Source organism: Astyanax mexicanus, chromosome 7 (genome assembly GCF_023375975.1).
Source record: "Astyanax mexicanus isolate ESR-SI-001 chromosome 7, AstMex3_surface, whole genome shotgun sequence".
Classification (NCBI taxonomy): Eukaryota; Metazoa; Chordata; class Actinopteri; order Characiformes; family Acestrorhamphidae; genus Astyanax; species Astyanax mexicanus.
Genome location: NC_064414.1, coordinates 11,628,023 through 11,647,246, shown reverse-complemented (window position 1 = coordinate 11,647,246; position 19,224 = coordinate 11,628,023). Strand labels below are relative to the sequence as shown.

The 19,224-nt window shown below is 37.9% G+C and overlaps 1 protein-coding gene across 6 annotated transcripts in view; it reads right to left on the bottom strand.

Annotated features, from left to right (window-relative positions):
- Window positions 1–16,164, bottom strand: part of LOC103027203 (arginyl-tRNA--protein transferase 1) — a 171,293-nt gene extending 155,129 nt beyond the window's left edge. For 3 of the 6 annotated variants that reach the window (XM_022685012.2, XM_022685013.2, XM_049481171.1), the window contains exons 1-3: window positions 11,059–11,250; window positions 1,814–1,877; window positions 40–102 (exon numbers count right to left, since the gene is read on the bottom strand). In XM_022685012.2, coding sequence (XP_022540733.2) covers window positions 40–102; window positions 1,814–1,877; window positions 11,059–11,161 — 230 coding nt within the window. In that variant the 5' untranslated portion in view covers window positions 11,162–11,250. Of the gene's footprint in view, window positions 1–39; window positions 103–1,813; window positions 1,878–11,058; window positions 11,251–15,834 lie in introns of those variants that run through there. The other 3 variants (XM_049481170.1, XM_022685015.2, XM_022685014.2) reach the window with 3 other exon arrangements.
- Between the last annotated feature and the right edge of the window lie 3,060 nt (window positions 16,165–19,224).

Genomic DNA, 19,224 nt, shown 5'->3' with positions numbered 1-19,224 from the left:
TGATGCCAGAAGTGCTTTTTTCATTAATGATCTCTTTACCTGATGGTGTACTGTGGACAGCAGGTCTTGTTCATGACGGGTTTGTAAACATATTTGCCACTTCTGGAAAAAAGAGAAAAGAGAAAAGTTAAGTGTATCTGTATTATATTTTGGGGAAAAAACAGATTTCATCTGTTCATGAATGTCCACTTATCCACTCAAACAATTCAAGGTAACTCCAGTCAGATCCCAAAATGAAAAGAAGGGATAGAGATACAATCCTTCAATGTACAAGAGGTCTGACACACATACACATCTCTACATTTTAAAAGAACAATCAGCAAGTAACTAACCAGCAAGTTTTAGTCCAAGTCTATATTCAAATGTCGTGTTAAGTTGGAAATTAGGCAGGTAAAAGTGCACCAAAGACTAATTTCTGATCAAATCCAATATGTATTTAGGCTGTTCACACAATCTTTTTAATGTGAACCATATATGCAATCTAAAGTATTGGAACCGAGTCACTGGGCTTTCCTCTAAGCGCACTGTGATGCTACTTGTCAATGCTGCATCAGCTGCGGTTCAAAAAGAGACGGTGGCTGTCTTCACATGTGCCGGAAGTGGCATGTGCTAATCTTCACCCTCCTTATGTTGTAGCATCAGTAGTGACGGTGAGAATACAGGTGAGTAGCAGCTGAAAGGATGGGACTGGCCTAGCTAAAAAAAAAAAAAAAAAGTGAGAAAAAAAAGTGTTTTTAAAAAAAAAAAAAAAAAAAAAAAGTGATATGTAATTTTTTTTTCTTTGATCCTGCAGCAGTGATCGGAATTGCCATTCATTTAATTAATTAGGAACGCCATGTGGCTGAGACATCACCCCAAAAGAGCATGAGATCATCATTTTAAACATAGATTGGACACCACAGAGTCTGAACCTGAACTGTATTGATTTTTTTAAAGATGTGCTGGAGAAAACTTTGTGCAGTGCTTCAAATCTCTCATTAAAGCTAAAGGTGGTTTAACCAAATATTAGACCAGGTACTGACCATTGAAAATTTCACATTCAACAAATATGGCTGTATCATGTTTAAAGAGAATGAGGTCTAAAGTAATCTGCTGCTAGCTGTGCTAACTCAACATTACAATAGGACATTTCAGGTAAAGTAGAGTACAGCGAAGTAGCTAGAGATGTGGATAAAAGCGTCACAAGAACCCAACATGGCCGCTTTAGCAGAGCTTTAAAACCAAGTCTTTTCTCTGGATAAGGCTGCTCTGTTGCCAGTTGATGCTTTATGTTTTAAATTTAGTGCCTTCATACACAAGCCCTATTTAGACAAAATTAAATGTACATGGGGCTTTGTTGTGATTTTATTTGCACCTGGATCGATCATGTTCTGTTTTTTTTCCTCATCGTTTTCAGGAAACTGCTTTTCAGGAAAAGCCATTGTCTTATAATTTTAGTCTTATACAGATTTACATGTCTCTGTTTCTCCAGGCAGCTGTCAATTTACATTGGAAAAATATGTTTTTAGCCACTACTGTGTGTTGTATTTAGTCTTCAAGTTCAAATATCAGCACTCATCTAGTGGAGTCTGACATTTTGATCAGAGCAGTTGTAATCATGTGACAATGTGAATCACTCAACCTCTGGTGATTTTACTGCTGTCTGGATGTGGGTGTGTTTATCACTGACAGGGCTTAAAAAATATTATTATATTTAAATGTTCATCCCTTTAAGAGATAAATCCAAGCCATACTAACAAAGATGATCCCTCCAATGTCGTCAAGAAAAATGAGATAAACATAAGCAGACAAAAAAAAAAAAAAACTAACATACCTTCTCCATCCTCTGTCTATCAGATCCTGGTAGTCCTGAACGGTCATCGCATGGGACCACATACCTGCAAGAGGAGTAAAACAGAACAAATGAAGAAGGAATAAGATAGAGCACTGCTTATTATTCAAACATGTACAAAACACGATCACAGACTGCTGAAGACGAGCCAGAGACAGCCAGTGAGAAGGTCATTTCTGTAACATACACACAGCAGCTTTAGTATTCGAAAACATTCAGAGCCAGTCTGGTCCCGCGAGAGTTCAGCTTCCCACCAGTTCCCTTGTTTGGGGTCTGGCAGCTGTTTTAAGAAGCACATTCTCTACTTCCAATATATACAAAAATCCTGAGAGCTTAACTGAATCAAATTACTATTAACTAACTCACAAACTCAGACATTAGACCAATCTGTAATGTGCAATTAGCCAATGTATAAAACATGAGCAAGAAACTAAGGTGTTTAGTTACAAGGTCTGTACCTATTCTTCTAGAAAGAATTGAGCAGAATCTGATACCAGTATTTTCAACTTTAAAATGAAAATCAATGCTCAAAATTAAAGCTTACAGTACCAGTGTCAAAGAGCCTATTAAAAAGCGGAATTCATTATGGATCATTACCAAAGGTTTTCTTTAAAGCTCACCTTCCGTCGTTTTTTCTTTCATTTTAAAATGTCTAGTTGTGGTCTCTAGTATGAATGAATGACATGTGAGCCATTTTTGTAAAAAAAAAAAGTGCTCAGGTGTCTCTGTATAGCTCTTTTTTAATGGACTGTTTTAGGGGTGTGTCCAAAATGACCGGATTCTAGCTTTGCTCATGAATATTCATACATGCAAACAGCATGCAAATATCTCTCCTCTGATTGGCTAGGAGCACTGCGACGCCCCTCCACCGCTCTGCCGCTCACTGCCTCCCACCTCCTAACTGATGAGCGGTGATGTTGCGTCGCTTCAGCTCCGCCTCTGGGAGTTTCTCGAGCCAAGGTGGGCTGGTCTGTGAGTTTCTGCCTACGTAGGCAGAAAGATAATTCAAAATTCACCCGTTTTTCGGAGGGGGGGAGGGGGGATTTCTTTGCTTAGCTCCTGCAGACAATGGGGGCTGCAAAACAGTTTAATGTGCAGGTGTACACATTCAACTCGGAGAGACCTACTGTATTCCACAAAAAACAAGAAAAATCGGATTTTCGCGGAAGGTGAGATTTAAAAAGTACATAATAGTCACGCAATGAGAAAAAAGAAATCCTTTATAGAATGAAAAGATTAATCACGGCACATTAGTATTTGTTTTATAATCGCATAGAAGAGCTCATTTCCACCAGCTTACCAAGCAAACCATCCTTAGTGCAAAGAAACTTATGAAGCACTCCTTCTGACCACCATTAAAGGCCTTTTCACACTGCATAAGGACTAAATAAATGTCAAGTTTTAAAAAACTAACAGGCATATATTAATGTTGTCTTACATATTGGCTCCAAACTTGACTACGATGTGGACTCTCAAAAATACATTCTGGTGATTATGCTGACTTTCCTAATGTGGTGGAAATCAGCACTGAAACTCACACAAGAGGACCCTCTAAATAACAGATAATTATATGTTGAGCCTTCTGGAGGTGTCGTGGGCCTAATTCAGCGAAACACTGACGAAGGAAGGTGCCTGCCTGATGACCCCTGAGAAGAGCTTGCACTGAAGTTTGTGTTAGAGTTTGGATGAAGGGGATTGGTGTGGTCCTGCTCTTGTAATAATTTGTCTCATGAGTTTTTGTAGACGTCTGAGTACTTGGCAGTTGAGGCACGGACCATGAACATAGTTCGCTATGCTTCTGGATTCTTGTCGAGCCAGTATCAGATGGTAGTGGTTGCTGTGTTCTGCTCACGCAACTTATAATGTGATTTATTGTGTGTGATTGTGCTTAGGTAAGTGTGTTGTTGCCATAGTTAAAGGAAGTGAGCTTAGATTAAGGAGGGATTCTGTTTGTTCATAGGTTATTTTTTGGTAGGTCTGGTACTTGGCAGTTGAGGCAGTGGACCATGAACATAGTGTTAGGCTGTGCTTCTGGATTCTTGTCGAGCCAGTATCAGATTGTGGTGGTTTTGCTATTGTTGTTAGTTGAGTGAGTAGTAGATCCTGGCTGAGCCCTATGCATAACCCCAGCTGTTAGGTGCAGGATTTGTCAATTTCCTGTATTATATTACATAACGGAAAAAACGGATTAAACTAACAAACTTCTGGGTCGTGATAAAATTACTACAGCTCTAATAGTTGTAGTAATTTTATCAATCTAAAACTCTGGATACACAAGGAAAATGAATCTTCATCATGGAAACAGAGATAAGAGGTTTCCTCAGCAACAAACCAGAGCCTGACAGCCTGCAAGCTGCCAAACAACAATAAGAGCACAATAGTCTTCTAATTGCATTAAGATCGAATTGAGTGAGCAAACAGAGGGCTGAAAAATGAAGGAAAAATTAATGAAAGTACCTTTTCTGTCCATCATCTCTTAAATGAAGAACGAAAAAGAAAGGAAAATTTACAAATAATTTTGCCCAATCCATTTCACATTTTGGCTTCATCTGTTATGTTTAAAGAATATTATGTAGCATGTTTACCAGGAATACACTACAATTGCATCCTACCAAAAGACTTTTACTTCAGCAGTGCTGTTATAGTCATATAAAATATGATTTTTTGCTCAGATCGAATTTGGCCATCCTGACGGTTCACATTCACAAATGTTAATGTCCTGTATCTGTGTGTAATGTGAACAAATAAAAAGGTGTGAACATTTTTGAGATTCATTATTTAGGTAGAGGTGCAGATACTAGTGTTCAAATCACTTCCGTAGACGTTGAAGTATCAACTCAAGAGAAGAAAAGAACTTTTGATTCAAGAAAAGGTAAAGTGTAAGTACTGTTTTAAGGTAAAGTAAAACAAATGTAAGGCAGGGGGGCTTAAGACGTGGCACAGGGTCCTATAGTACACTAGGCTATTTGTAAAATGTAAGGAGTAGAAAGCACAGATAATTTTGTGAAAATGTAAGGAGTAGTAAAAAGTAAAGAGTCGTCTGAAAATAATTACTCTAGTAAAGTATACATAACTACAATTTCTACTTAAGTAAGGTAACAAAGTATTTGTACTTTTTTTCTTTTTTTCCTTGCTGGTTTTTTCTATCTATCTCTTTTAAATGTATGGAGATGCCCTGTTCCTAATGTTGCCAAGCCTGGCTCTCCACTGCCCGCTGTGCTACATTCCTGCTCTACAACCCTGCACTGATCAACATTACCATTACATTACGTTTCTAACATTAAACGATTCAGAATCGATTCTCATTTTCAAAAAATAGATTTTTTTTTTGCGCGTGCACCTACTGTTGCGCTGAGCTTTTTACCTGTACCGCTGTGTTTTTTAACTGTCGAATGGAGCTTTTTAACTGTACCGCGGAGCTCACCTACTGTCGCGCTGAGCTTTTTAACTGTACCGCAGAGTTTTTTTTAACTGTCGCACATTTCATTTTTGCTCTTACTGCCTCTCCCTATTAGAGTTGCACGGTGTACCGAAGGTTCGATTCTTTTTCGATACTACATCATCACAAACAATTCGGTTCTTTAGCGTTCGATGCTTTCGATACTGTATATAGCCCAGTCACTAGCTTCAAATGAGTCAAATTAGTAGGCGCGATTTGATTCAGTTCATAAGAAAACTGATTCACACCGCAGCAGTCGGTGTGGCAGGATTCAGATAAACTTAGTGTTCTGAACAAATGAATCGATTCACGCGCAAGCCAGCAGAGCAGCAGCGAGTGTAGAATGGCGACGGCTAAAATAACAGATGTCTCTCGTCCGCGACTTGTGGACAAACGAAAATAACGAAAACTGAAAGTGAAACTAAACTACTTTATTTATTAGCGCTGTTTTCACTCCCGCAGTTGTACAGCGGGGGGTGTTGTGCCGATTCTGTCAGCGAAGCGGGAGTCGGATTCAGTAGCGGATTCGGCACAAGCGCGGCGGCACCTCGCGGTCCGCGGTGTTAGTTGTAAACGCTCGCGCTAGCCGCAAAATACGACAGAAAACACTGAGGGAGCTGCAGACTTATGTGTGGGACTAGAATATGAGCACGAGGAGATAAAAGAGAACCTTTACCTGTGAGTAGCTCACATCAGAACACGCAAATCTCTCTCTCTCTCTCTCTCACTCTCGCTGTGTCTCTTTCTCTGTTTCTCTCTCTCTCGCACGTGAATGCCTCCGCGTTTGACCTGCAGCACTGTGTGTAGCTGTTCTTAAAAATCATTTTAATTAAATAATAGTTCTATGCTTCTATGTTACAGTGTTATTTAACATAATAGCAGACAAGCACCCTGATCTCTACAAAGAGCTGAGAAGTCGACAGGTTAGTGGAGTTAGTCAAGATACACTCTGTCTGTAGCTTTACTAAGATTTACTAGCGACTGCTTATTAAAAACGGTAAACGGTTGATTAATAAAACGGAGCAGTGAGTGTTAAAATGAACATAACATTGTAATGTTCTTCTGTCTCTTTATTTTCCTTATTCAGAACTTAACTTCTGCCCGCCCGTCAGGTTCACATAGTCAGGCTACCATTACCTCTGGTTTTAGTTTTAGTTTTTAGGAAGTGTTTAGATAATTATGTTATAGTTAAGGTTATAATAACGAAACTTGTTTTTTGTTCAAATGTTTCATTTTAGAATAAAAACGTTTGCACCTATTGTTCAGTGTTCAATCCAGTTCAGTCAAAAATAAACATTTTATGTTCAGATATTTTTATTGTTTTTTTTTTCTTCCAAGTATCGTTTTGGTATCGAGAATCGTGATACTACAGTTGGTATCGGTATCGAAGTCAAAATTTTGGTATCGTGACAACCCTACTCCCTATTAGGCTACAGAGTGTATTGTCATGTTACGGTGTTCGTTGTTGTGCTGCTAAAGTATGTAGGATGAAGAAAAAGAAATCCAACCAATATAAAAGAATCTGAAAAAAATCTAATCGTGACCCCAAGAATCGATTCTGAATCGAATTGTGGGATTCTCAAAGATTCACAGCTCTACTGTGCACATATATACAAGGGCTGCACGATATTGGAAAAATTTTGCAAATGTTCTTTTTCCAACAATATATATCGCAAAATTAAACAATGCAGGGCCCATGACGTCATTAGCCCCACCCCCACCCGTGCACTGTCTCGCGTCCAAATGAGGAAACACAGCAAAACAACAGTAATCGGCCCTTTAATCAGGCATTTATACGACTTTTTTAAAGGCAAACAAAAGCATTTTTCTAGTATTAAAAGCGTGAATTCAACTATAACTGGAAATATCTGTGCAAAACTGTGCTGGACTGAGGAGCACAGCTTTCGACACATGCGTTTACAAGCACGTGCCCAACCATGTGGATGAAAGCGCTACCTTTACCTCGTGTTTACCCCCAACCCCCCCCCACAGCCCTTCCAAACCCCCCTCGTACTTCTCAGGCAGCAGCAGCCTGTCACTTACACAGACACAGAGACAATGCTGTGTATCTACTACTTGTGTCAACAATCAAAACATTGCAAAAAAATTGCCTAAACTACAACTGCAAGTTGCCTTAAGTGACATTGCACGTCCTGTGATATGACTATTGCGCATGTGTACATCGTGATGACGATGCTTAAACAATATATCATGCAGCCCTAATATATACCCATCACCTTTAAACATTCATAACTCAGTACCTGTTTCTACATTAGCCATAGCTCTCTATTGTCCATTATGTGCCCAACACTTTTTTCTCTTTCATAGCTTAGTACCTGTTTCTACATTAGCCATAGCTCTCCATTGTCCATTATGTGCCCGACACCTTTTCACTTTCATAACTTAGTACCTGTTTCTACATTAGACAAAGCTCTCCATTGTCCATTATGTGCCCAACACTTTTTTCTCTTTCATAGCTTAGTACCTGTTTCTACATTAGCCATAGCTCTCCATTGTCCATTATGTGCCCGACACCTTTTCACTTTCATAACTTAGTACCTGTTTCTACATTAGACAAAGCTCTCCATTGTCCATTACGTTTTTTATTTTAGATATTTAAAGCCCAGACAACATGCCAATTATAGCAACATCATTCAGTTTAGCAGCGGGCTTATTTCTACCAGGCTTTTTCCGTGAAAGGTGTCTAGTTCAAATCTGAATGGCACAAATGATCAGAGCTGTGCCATCTGACCCCAAGGCAAGGTAATCTCATTATGCCCTCAGTAAGGCCTTCTTATTTTCTTCCATGTCTTCAGTCTGCAAATGATGGCTTCTTGGAGATGTGCCCAATTTAAACTTGACAGAAGCTACACAGAGCTGTAAATTCACAATAAAGTTTACAGCTAAAATATCTGGCACAGCTGAAAACTCGCTGATAGTCAGTTCTAAAGGGCAGGTTCTGATTGGCAAGCAGAGCCATGTGTTCATAAACATGCATGCCATCCTCCATTATTAGGAGGTGTAAAAGAACAGGACCTAAAGCAGTGAGAGTCACCTTAGGATTAGCATCAGAAGCATGCTTCCTTCCTGGGTACTCGGTCATTACGTGGTGCAGGCAGATTAACAAGCACCGAATTGGATTATTTGGAGTCTGTTCATTCATGTCGTGCCCTGAGCAACAAAGGACAGTAACAACACAGCCAGAGATAGCAGTCCTCTTCTCATTAATTCATCTTAGTTACAGCTGTGTGTCAGAGACATCTCCTTTTAAATTGTACATAGGTTTGTGAAGAGCATTTTAAAATCAAATCAACTTTATTAGCCTTTATTAAGCTGCCCTAATATATACATTTGTTTCAGCTAGGTCCATGTAATATTTCACTAAATATTCTTTTTATTACACTTTCAACCAACATGTAAAACAACGGAGCAGTTTGAGACAGCTAAAATGGTCATTTTTTGTTGTTACACAATATATTATCAACTGTGTGTTTAAATTGTCTTTAAAATGTCAAATATTAATATCATATCATTTTACAATATTTTGTTTTGTAATGGTCTATCAATTTTGAAAAACAAAGTTTTTATTTTTACTCAGTGTTAATAAATGTGTTTTTTTTTATTATTTAAGCAATCACAATATATTGCTTTGCTTACAGTATTGCATTACACTGCAATATATTGCATCATAAACAATACACAGGTATAATGAAAATAGCAAGAATGTGCCCCATTCACCTATATATACAGATTTTTTTTTTTTTTTTTTTACATTTGTTCTTATAAAAAGTCAACAACAATTCTATGTCAGATTAACTCCCATCACTGCTCTGATGGATCCCACTGTCCTTGTAAACAAAAAAAAAAAAATTGGTGAATGTCTGGCAAAAAAAAAAACAGTACCAGTCAAAAGCTTGGACACACCTTCTCATTCAGTGTTTTTCTGTGTTTAATTTATGTTCTACATTGTAGATTAATATTAAAGACATGAAAACAGTTAAAGCACACACATAGAATTGCGTAGTAAACAGTTAAAAATTGTTTGTCCTCCACAGTCCCCTGATATAAACCTGATGAACTGAGATGGTGATTTGAGGTGATTTGGTATGAGCTGGAGCTTCACAGCGTGGAGGAAAAGCAGCAACTATTGTTCAGCACCCATAGAAACTCCTTCAAGATGCGGAGAAAACTATTTCAGGTAACTCTCCCTCATAAAGACACTGAGATTAAAATACCAAGAGGGTGCAGGTATATCCTCAAAGATAAATGTGCTACTTAGAAGAATCTAAAATATAAAACATATTTATATCTGTCAGGTATCATTCATTTAACTTTAATCCTGGATATATGGAGACATTTGGAGATCATATAGTGCTAATAGTATCAAGAAATTCTAGATCATTGACTTTAGTTACAAATCTGATCAAATTCTCAGTTAGGGGTGTGCCATATCATATTGTATGCAATAATAAAATAAAAGTTTATTTTGTTGCAGTAGTTTATTCTTGAAGTATTTTTTTTTAATTCACTCTTTTTCCTGATATTATTTTTAGAGCCATATCACCCACCCCTTGTTTAAAGTTTATAATAAACACTAATAAAGGCTGCCGATAAAACATCCAGGTACACTTTGCACTGTCACAGTCAATCTTAGCAATACATAAAATACTGTCAGTCAGGTGAAAACAGTGCAGAAGCATTTAAATGACAATTTCTGTACACGTGTGAGAACCAAAGACTGCCAGCACTCATATTTATAATTTAGCTAAAGATCTACAAACCAGAAACCATGTTCAGGTGGTGGGTTAGAAAAGTTTTATTTAAAAAATATTTACTAAAAAGGAGTGCAAATCAGCTGGCTCCCAATACCAACATCCGGTGTTGTGTCGATTTGTGCTTGGTTGTCAAAACGGGCTACCACAGTCCAAGAAAAGTGTAAAGTAGCTAGTTTAAAGCTTTCTAAATTGCCTAAACAGCAAGCATGATAGTTATATATATCGATAAGCTAAAATCGTAATATCACAGAATGTTCTAATGAGAAATAAACTGGTGTTAGCTTGTTATAATAAAGACATTAACCAGTGATTTTAGCGCACTAGAATAGTCTAAATCACTGTACGATGAGGGTAATAAATATAACGTTATCACGTTTTTTTTTTACACTTTTGCAAGACTCAAGCCAGTACATTAAAATAATAAAGTAATTTTTTAAACATATCCGAAGAAAACAGAATTAGCTATCATAAAAGGCACATGAAAACAGTTAGGTTACAATTATAGGTGTGAGCATGCGTATAGTTGCTAAGTAGCACATATCAATGGGTAACACAACTCGACAGAACACCAGGCATTAACCAGGCTTGCTTAGCATTTAAAATAGACGAAGTGAAGAAAATTACGTTAACACAGCTAAAAGAATCAAGTCCCAGCTCTGTAACGAAGCGGAATAAAGAGAAAACGGGGGGGAAAACTAATAATGATAACGCTAGCTAACTAACTGACTAGCACCAGAAAGCTGGCTAGCTAGCTGTCATGCTAGCCTAGCTTAGCTCGCTAGCTATCTAGCTAACAAGTGTCAACACCGTTATTAAATCAGCAGTGGCAGTCCAAACTTGAATTTAACGCCATATCAAACCCCGGTCTGTTAATTCTACACTCATAAAACACATCAGCTCTCCAAACACAATCCCTCACACTGCCGGAGTCTGAGAAACAGGAGACAGAAATGACGGGACAGTCAGGGCAGGGTTTAAACAGGCTCAGCGAGTTAAAGCTTAGAGAAACTCACCGTGAGAAAAATTCCCTTTTTCGTTTTTACAATAACCACACCGATATCCATCATCCCCGCCAAAATACTCCACTATACTGTAGGAAGATCCAGTAGAAGCCATGTCTTACAACCTGTCCACAGCACGAGCTGAGAGTGAGAGCTAACAGCTGAACATCTACTGGCAGCAGAGAGAGGAGGAGGAGGAGGAGGAGGAGGAGGGAGGGGGGGGGGGTGGGGGGAGAGTGAGAGTGAGAGTGAGAGTGTGTGTGTGTGTGAGTGAGAGAGAGAGAGAGAGAGAGAGAGAGAGAGAGAGAGAGAGAGAGAGAGAGAGAGAGAGAGAGAGAAAGAAAAAAGGAGAGATTTAAGTATATCTTTTCATGGGACAACACTGACAAAATTATACTTTCACACAATGAAAAGTAGTCTTTGTGCAGCTTATATAACAGTGTAAATTTATTCTTCCCTCAAAACAACTCAATACACAGTCATTAATGTCTAAACCACCGGCAACTAAAGTGAGTACACGCCTAAGAGACTGAGCACTGCTTCTCATTTTCCTTCCAAAATGTCATGTGACTCATAAGTGTTACTAGGTTTCAAGTGTGCATAGTGAGCAGGTGTGTTATTTTTTTTTTGTACAGCTCTCACACACTCGCATACTGGTCAGTGAAAGTTCCAACATGGCACCTCATGGCAAAGAACTCTCTGAGGATCTTAAAAGACAAATTGTTGCACTACAAGTAGATTGCCCCTGAAAACACCCTGAAACTGAGCTGCAGCACAGTGGCCAAGATCATCCAGCTTTTTAGAAGAGCAGGGTTCACTCAGAACAGACCTCGCGTTGGTCGTGTAAAGAAGCTGAGGTCACGTGCTCAGCGTCACATGCAAATACTATCTTTGAAAGATAGCTGAAGAGTGCTCTCAGCATTGCTGCAGAGATTGAAGAGATAGGAGGTCAGCCTGTCAGTGTTCAGACCATATGCCTCACACTAGATCAAATTGGTCTCAAAAGGCAGCCTCTTCTGAAGTCTGTACACAAGAAAACTCGCAAACAGTTTGCTGAAGACATGTCAACAATGGACATAGATTACTGGAACCATGTCCTATGGTCTGATGAGGCCAAGATTAATTTGTTTGGTTCAGGTGGTCTCAATGTGTGTAGGCAATCAGGTGAGGAGTACAAAGATAAGTGTGTCATGCCTACAGTCAAGCATTGTGGTGGGAATGCTGTGGTCCGGTGCTGCATGAGTGCAGCAGGTGTTGGGGAGTTACATTTCACTGAGGGACATATGAACTCCAATATGTACTGTAAAATACTGAAGCAGAGCACGATCCCCTCCCTCTGGAACCTGGGTCACAGGGCCGTGTTCCAGCATGATAATGAGCCCAAACACACCTCTAAGACGAGCACTGCTTTATTCAAGAGGCTGAGGGTAAAGGTGATGGACTGGACGAGCATGTCTCCAGACCTAAACTCAATAGAATATCTTTGGGGCATACTCAAGTGGAAAGTTTTGAATATCCACCGTGATGTCGTCATGGAGGAGTGGAAAAGCATTCCAGTGGTTACCTGTGAAGCTCTCGTGAACTCCATGCCCAGGAGAGTTAAGGCAGTTTCTGACACTTCAGAAACTTTCAGTAAGGAGTGTACTCTCTGTTGTTGCTAAAGGTTTAGACATTATTGGTTGTATATTGAGTTATTTTGAGGGAAGAATAAATGTACATATATTATATAATATAATATTATATATTATATTACATTATATAAGCTACACACAGACTACTTTTCATTCTGTCAAATTGGCATGTTGCCAGTGCTGTCCCATGAAAATATATACTTAAATATCTGCAGAAATGTGAAGGGTGTACTCACTTTTGTGGTAAACTGTAATATGAAAGGTTGTCAATTATGATTTAGATTTTAGTTCTTACAAAGTAAGACATTTTTATTTATTTGTAGATCTATTTATGTCAAAATGCTAAAACACATCATAATTTAAAGCTACCAAATAAGCAAACTATGGGAGTCAAAAAACAATAAAAACTATTTGTTTATAAGAAAGCCTACACACCAGTCAGGCACAAAGGAGATGGAATTGTCCCTCACATTGTGATGCTCTCAAACTGACAACATAGGACATAGCCTATCTTTTAAAAAGGCCATGTACCCTTTAACATCCCATGCAGAACCATCAGGCCTGAATCCCATTACATTCCCTATAGCATTACAGATCCATTACAGCGTATATCAGTTGACAACAGACATTGAAATGTGAAAGATAACTCATGGGATCATATAGCATTAACCAATGGTCAAGGTACTGCCTCTGAGTATCATAGAACTATCAACATTGAGTTGCCTTACCCACAGTTTGCCCCAACTCTTTTTGGGCAATTTCAGGTGGTGTAAAAGTCGCCCCAGATCCCTCTTGTTAACTCCCATTTTAACAATTTTTTAAAATGAATTTCAGAGGTGACCAGAAAAAAAAACTGTAAATAAAAAAAGCTATGTGAAGTTTGACAGCTAAATAAATTGCACAGTGAATTTTGACTGTTTTCTAGTTAGATAACTGTAAATAACATGTTAAAAAGGTCAACCTGATATCATATTGTGATAATTATCATTTCCCTCCTCTGAGAGATTTGGCAGGTAAGACCAATGGGTTCATATGGAGCAATTAAGCAAAATCAGAGTGCAAGTGTTTAATCCTTTTTAAACTGGAAAACAAAACAATATTAAATGTTTTAGTCCCAAATACATACATTTTAAAGCTTTTAAACATGCTTATATTGTAAATCCAGCATTAGCTAACCAACCAATCAGCACACAGTAGCAGTAATGCAGCGCCTTCTTTTAACAATATATCATCCCAGAAATTACTGTGATAAACAATATTATTGTCATTTTAAAACCATTAAGTGCCACTGATATAATGACAATAGAATAGCATAACAAAGCAATTCTAATTTATAATGTAATTAGACATGACAGGCCAACTTGTAAAAACCTGGTCAAAACTAGTTATATGGAATTACATTCTGTAATTAAGGTCAGATGAATGAACACAGAGTATATGTCTGTATGTCACTGAGGAATTAAACACAGCTTTTAAAGGGTCTGTGACACATATTACACCATGTTCTCTTTTGGATTAAAAAAAGCTAGTAATGTTAACTAGTGACCATCACTAGTGAGGCTGTAGGCATGTTGCGCGCCCTTGATGGTCAGAGATGTATAGTAACGAAGAAGAACTACTTTACTGTACTTAAATACTAAAATGCTGTAGCTTTTCCAGTGGCAGATCTAGGATTTTTTTTGAGTAAGAGACCCATAATGTCCCTAATAGCAAAGAACATTGAACAACACAACAGTACACCAGCATAACAATCTTCATACCGATGCATCACTGCATTTTTACAACCCTGTAAGTTTAATTAGGTTAGTATTAAATCCAATCAAATTTATTTATAAACCGCTTTTTACAACTTTTGTTGCCACGAATCAGCTTTACAGAAATGATCACAGCACAGAGAATAAGGCAACATTAAATTTAAAAGGCCATTATACATACAGTGAATAGCAACACCAGCAATAAAAGCAGTTAGAGTTAAGCGTTCATATAAACTTGGATGAAATCTAAGTAGAGAAGGGTTATCGTGAGAAAATCGACTCGTGAACAGAGTGCATTGTTACACCCCTAATAACTACATAATACAATACTTGGGTTTTTACTTTTAGTATTTGAGTACTACATTTAAGAATAAACTACTTGCAATACTTAAGTACTGAAAATGCTGAACACTTCTATTGAACTACAAACTTAACCCTCTATAGCATAAATTTGTGAGTTTTTGTGGAGAAAATAAAAATAAATCACACCAATATTTTGGAGATTTTTGTCCTTTGCAAACATTTTTGACACTTTTTTTTATAACAAGCTGATTTTTTGGAATCACCACTGCTTAATCATGAGGACCCTAACAAAGGCAACAAATGAAAAAAAATGTTTTAAAACCTTACAACAAGAATGTAAGAATATATTAAGGATTTAAACAGCTAAATACAGCTCTGGAAAATTAATAATAAATAAAAATAGTGTCATTTAGAGCATTTATTTGCAGAAAATAAGAAATGGCTGAAATAACAAAAAAGATGCAGAGCTTTCAAATAACACAAATAAAACAATTTCATATTCATAAAGTTTTAAGGGTTCAGAAATGAATATTGGGTGGAATAACACTGGTTTTCAATCACAGTTTTCATGCATCTTGGCATGTTCTCCTCCAGTCTTACACACTGCTTTTGGATAAAAATTCAAGCAGTTCAGCTTGGTTTGATGGGTTGTGATCATCCATCTTCCTCTTGATTATATTCCAGAGTTTTTTTTTTATTTGGTAAAATAAAAAAAACTCACAATTTTTAAGTGGTCTCTTATTTTTATTTTCCAGAGCTGTATACTTTTTTTAACGTATTCTTGCACATATACATATTTTTATTTATGACCTGCTTATATGCTACATTGTATTAGATATGTAGGTATGCCTTGAAACGTCAAATTTAAAATAAGGTATGAGTGGTGTAATAACCAATAGAAGGTTGTTACATAGATGGCAAAATCATGACATAGATGGTAACTTAAGTGTGGTGATTGAAGAAAGTTTTTAAATAGAGCATTGCACTGAAATCTGGGTCTGTAGTGCTGTGTACAGGTGTGCTGATCACAGGTGGACACTATAGTTTATCGCTCTGATCGCGGCTGGAGAAAATCTACAGCCCCTCATTTAATTACTTACCGTAGGAAACCTTCCCCCACGCGCCTCCACAGTATCCACAGCGATATCCCCCCTTATCGCCCTTTATCTCCACTATAGTGTACATCTCCTCCTCTGAGTTCAGCTCAGTGACTGTATCCGACTGACTGAAGCGAGCAGGGTCTCCAGCAGCAGCAGCAGCAGCAGTTCCTCCGCCGCTCACAGCGCGCACTGCCAGCGTTCAGACCAGCGCCGTCATTTCTGCTGCCTGTTATAAACACAGGTCAGACTGAACAAACTCATTATTACCTGTAAAAGGAGATAAACGCTAGCAATACGCTATAGCTAGCACAGGCTTTCGTTTGTAAACAAAGCGCGGAATTCTGGGAAATCATGGGTCATGGGAAACGGCTCCATACTTCCTCATTATTAGCGCACTATATAGGGAGACTATATTTAGTTCCCTTGCTCAGGTAGTGGTGAAACCACGAGTTAACCCTTTTAGACCTGAATTATGTTCCAGTGATGGGAAAATATAAGAATACAGTAAGAATGCTTTTTTTCAGTAATGTTTAAAAAAAGGACTGTAATATTTTAACATAAACTCTATCTAAAATGGAATCCAAATAACTAACACGTATTGCTTTTTAATGTCCATTGCATTGTTTACATATTTATATTTGATTATTGAACTATTTATATTATCAAACAACCCTAAACAGTAAAATAAAGATTATAAAAAGTGTTATAAACCACATAAAATGTGTAAAAATTAGCTATTGCGCCATTCCACCAAATGGGTACCGGTAATATTTACTTGTGAATTAACTGCCCTCGCTGAGGAGAGTTAAGAGTATACAGCAGGTTACCCCGCAATACAGAGTTACCCCAGAACCAGCTTTAAATGCTGTAGACAGTTTAACTTTTACCATCTTTAATATGCAGTAAAATAAATTAGAGATGTTTGGTCTTTCTGGCTTGTTGTTTTAGTACATTAAGCCACGTTAAGATTCTTCCTTATAATAGGTTTTAGTGGGAAAAAACCCACATTAAGCCTTTTTACATTAAGTGTTTTAGACTATATTTTTTTATATTAGCTGGCTTAGCTCTGTGGTTCTGGAGTAACTCTGTCCTGCTAGTTTTCCTGCTGTATCGTTGATTATTTGGATTAGTTGTGCTGTAATTAGTATAAACGAATGACCCTAATTTAATAATAAACCCTGCGGTTTATTAATAAGCACTGCTCCTGAACTAAGAACCACTTTCTCTTTTCTGCCTTTTAAAGCTCTAACACAGCCTATGCTGCTCAACATCACCAGACTGATAGAGTTTTCACCTCTCTGGATGCTTTAATGGTCCTCTGTGAGGAAGAATAATAATCCAAAGCAGGATCTGGCTGGAATCCGCAGGTATAGCGCAGAATATTGTCCGCTGCCATTACCTGCCACTGTGCTGTGACGTCAGTTAAGCATTAGCTTAAAGCTAGCATTTTTTTAAATTACTACCCTTAAACGATCTCGAAATTCAGAGGAGGAAAACGTCTGAACGGCTTAGACACGGAACCCTAAATATGGGCACAAACAACATGGCACCGACTACAAAATGACAACACGACTTCAGTGGTCTATAACACATATGTATATTTAATTATTCAAAACATGTACTGGTCAAACTCAAGCTTTACTTAATTTTTTAAGTTTTCTAAGCCAAAGATGGTTACAAAACTCATGTGAGATTTAAAAAGCATATTTAAAAGCAAGTTCGATTTGCTCTCAAGAAAGTCTTTATTTTAAAGAAAGGGTTGACTGATTCACCGGCAGGAGCAGAAGCTGTGGAAGCTAGCTAGCAGTCTGGTTCAGCCCAAATCTTAGCTGCTACACAGCCTAGAAAGCCTCAGCATATGTCGAAAAAGCTTAATGACCAAAGATGGAATTAAAAAGTGGTAGATATTGGCAGTGAGTTTAAAAGATGCAGAAGACGTTGAACTCAGAAAGACAACAAGACACTGAGCTGCTACTTTTCGGTCAGTCACAGTGCAGGAGCAGCCGTGTTGTATTCATTGCACGCTGTTGCAAGTCTAAAGCTGTCCATACACTACACAACTTTGAAAAGACTTTTAACAGACTAAAGTCTGACACCCTCTCACATCTAAGGACTAGTCACAGACTTTTTAGCAAAGAATCACAGCTTCGCTGCTATACATTTTCCTTTGTTTTAGCTATGAATGCAATAAAGAGCATAATTCTTGTAAAATGTGTATTTATTAAAGATGTTTATTAAAAATAACACTGCACAATCAGACAAAGTAGTGCAAAATAAAATAACTATTGTTACGACCCGGTCTAGGGTCAGGCCGTAACAGAAAATGAGAGTGGGCTCTCTCCCCAGACCCTCTGCCAGACCAAACACCAGACACCAAAAATGAATTAAAACAGGATGAATTTATTGATAAAAATAAGGGAATATGACTTCAGGGGTGAGCGTAGGCCAAAATAACAAATAAACCAACTAACAAACAAAGACAACTTACTGAACCTGTCAAAATAAAGAAAACTAAATACACAAACTACCCTGACTCCCTTTCACCAAAACAGGAGAAAAAGGTAGCAAAACAAAATGGCACTCACCCCCTACTTTACCCAAAGACTAATCTATATTAAAGCAAAAACTAAAGCAACACACAGAATACAAAATGGAGGTGATGGGTTGGTCTGAGCAGGCAGTTGTTCCAGGTCAGGAAAGGGGAGGAGCCCTGAACGTCTCTCCCAGGTCAGGTTTCCTCTAGCCCTTTTATAGAGTGCGCCCCCGGTGACCAATCCTGGTCCTGCAACTAAAAACTAAACAAACAGCACAGAGGGCACACAAAAAAAACCCAATACGACCAGGGGTCGTAACACTATAAAAATAATGATTTTAAAGTGCTACCTATGTTTAAAAGAGTGTACATATTCTATATATGTACAGTATATAGATATATATATATTCTTGCCTCCTCCCAAGCTCTCCTATTGGTTGCTGAAATCGCTCAGGTCACTTTTTGCGTGAGTCGAGTCTCAAGACTTAATATTGAATATAATATTAAATTTAATATTTAATGCGTTTGATTTTATGACTGCCCATTTAGACTGATTAAAACTTTCAGTCATAACCACCTCAGACAAAATGATCGAGATGAAGCAACCACAACTCGACTCTAGCCGGACTCTCGTGATTTTTTTTAACCAACTAAGCCACAGAGCCACTCACCTTCTGGTCAAGGTGTAGATCATTACAATGTTCAAGGGAAACTGGTCCTTATTTTTCTTATTGGAGTAAACTCTTGTACCAACAACAAACGGAACTTTTCTAAATAAGAACCACAGTTTCCTGCAAAAAAGTCAGAAATCAACTCAAACAAGATGTTGCAATTGCTTCAGTCTTTCAACTACAAGT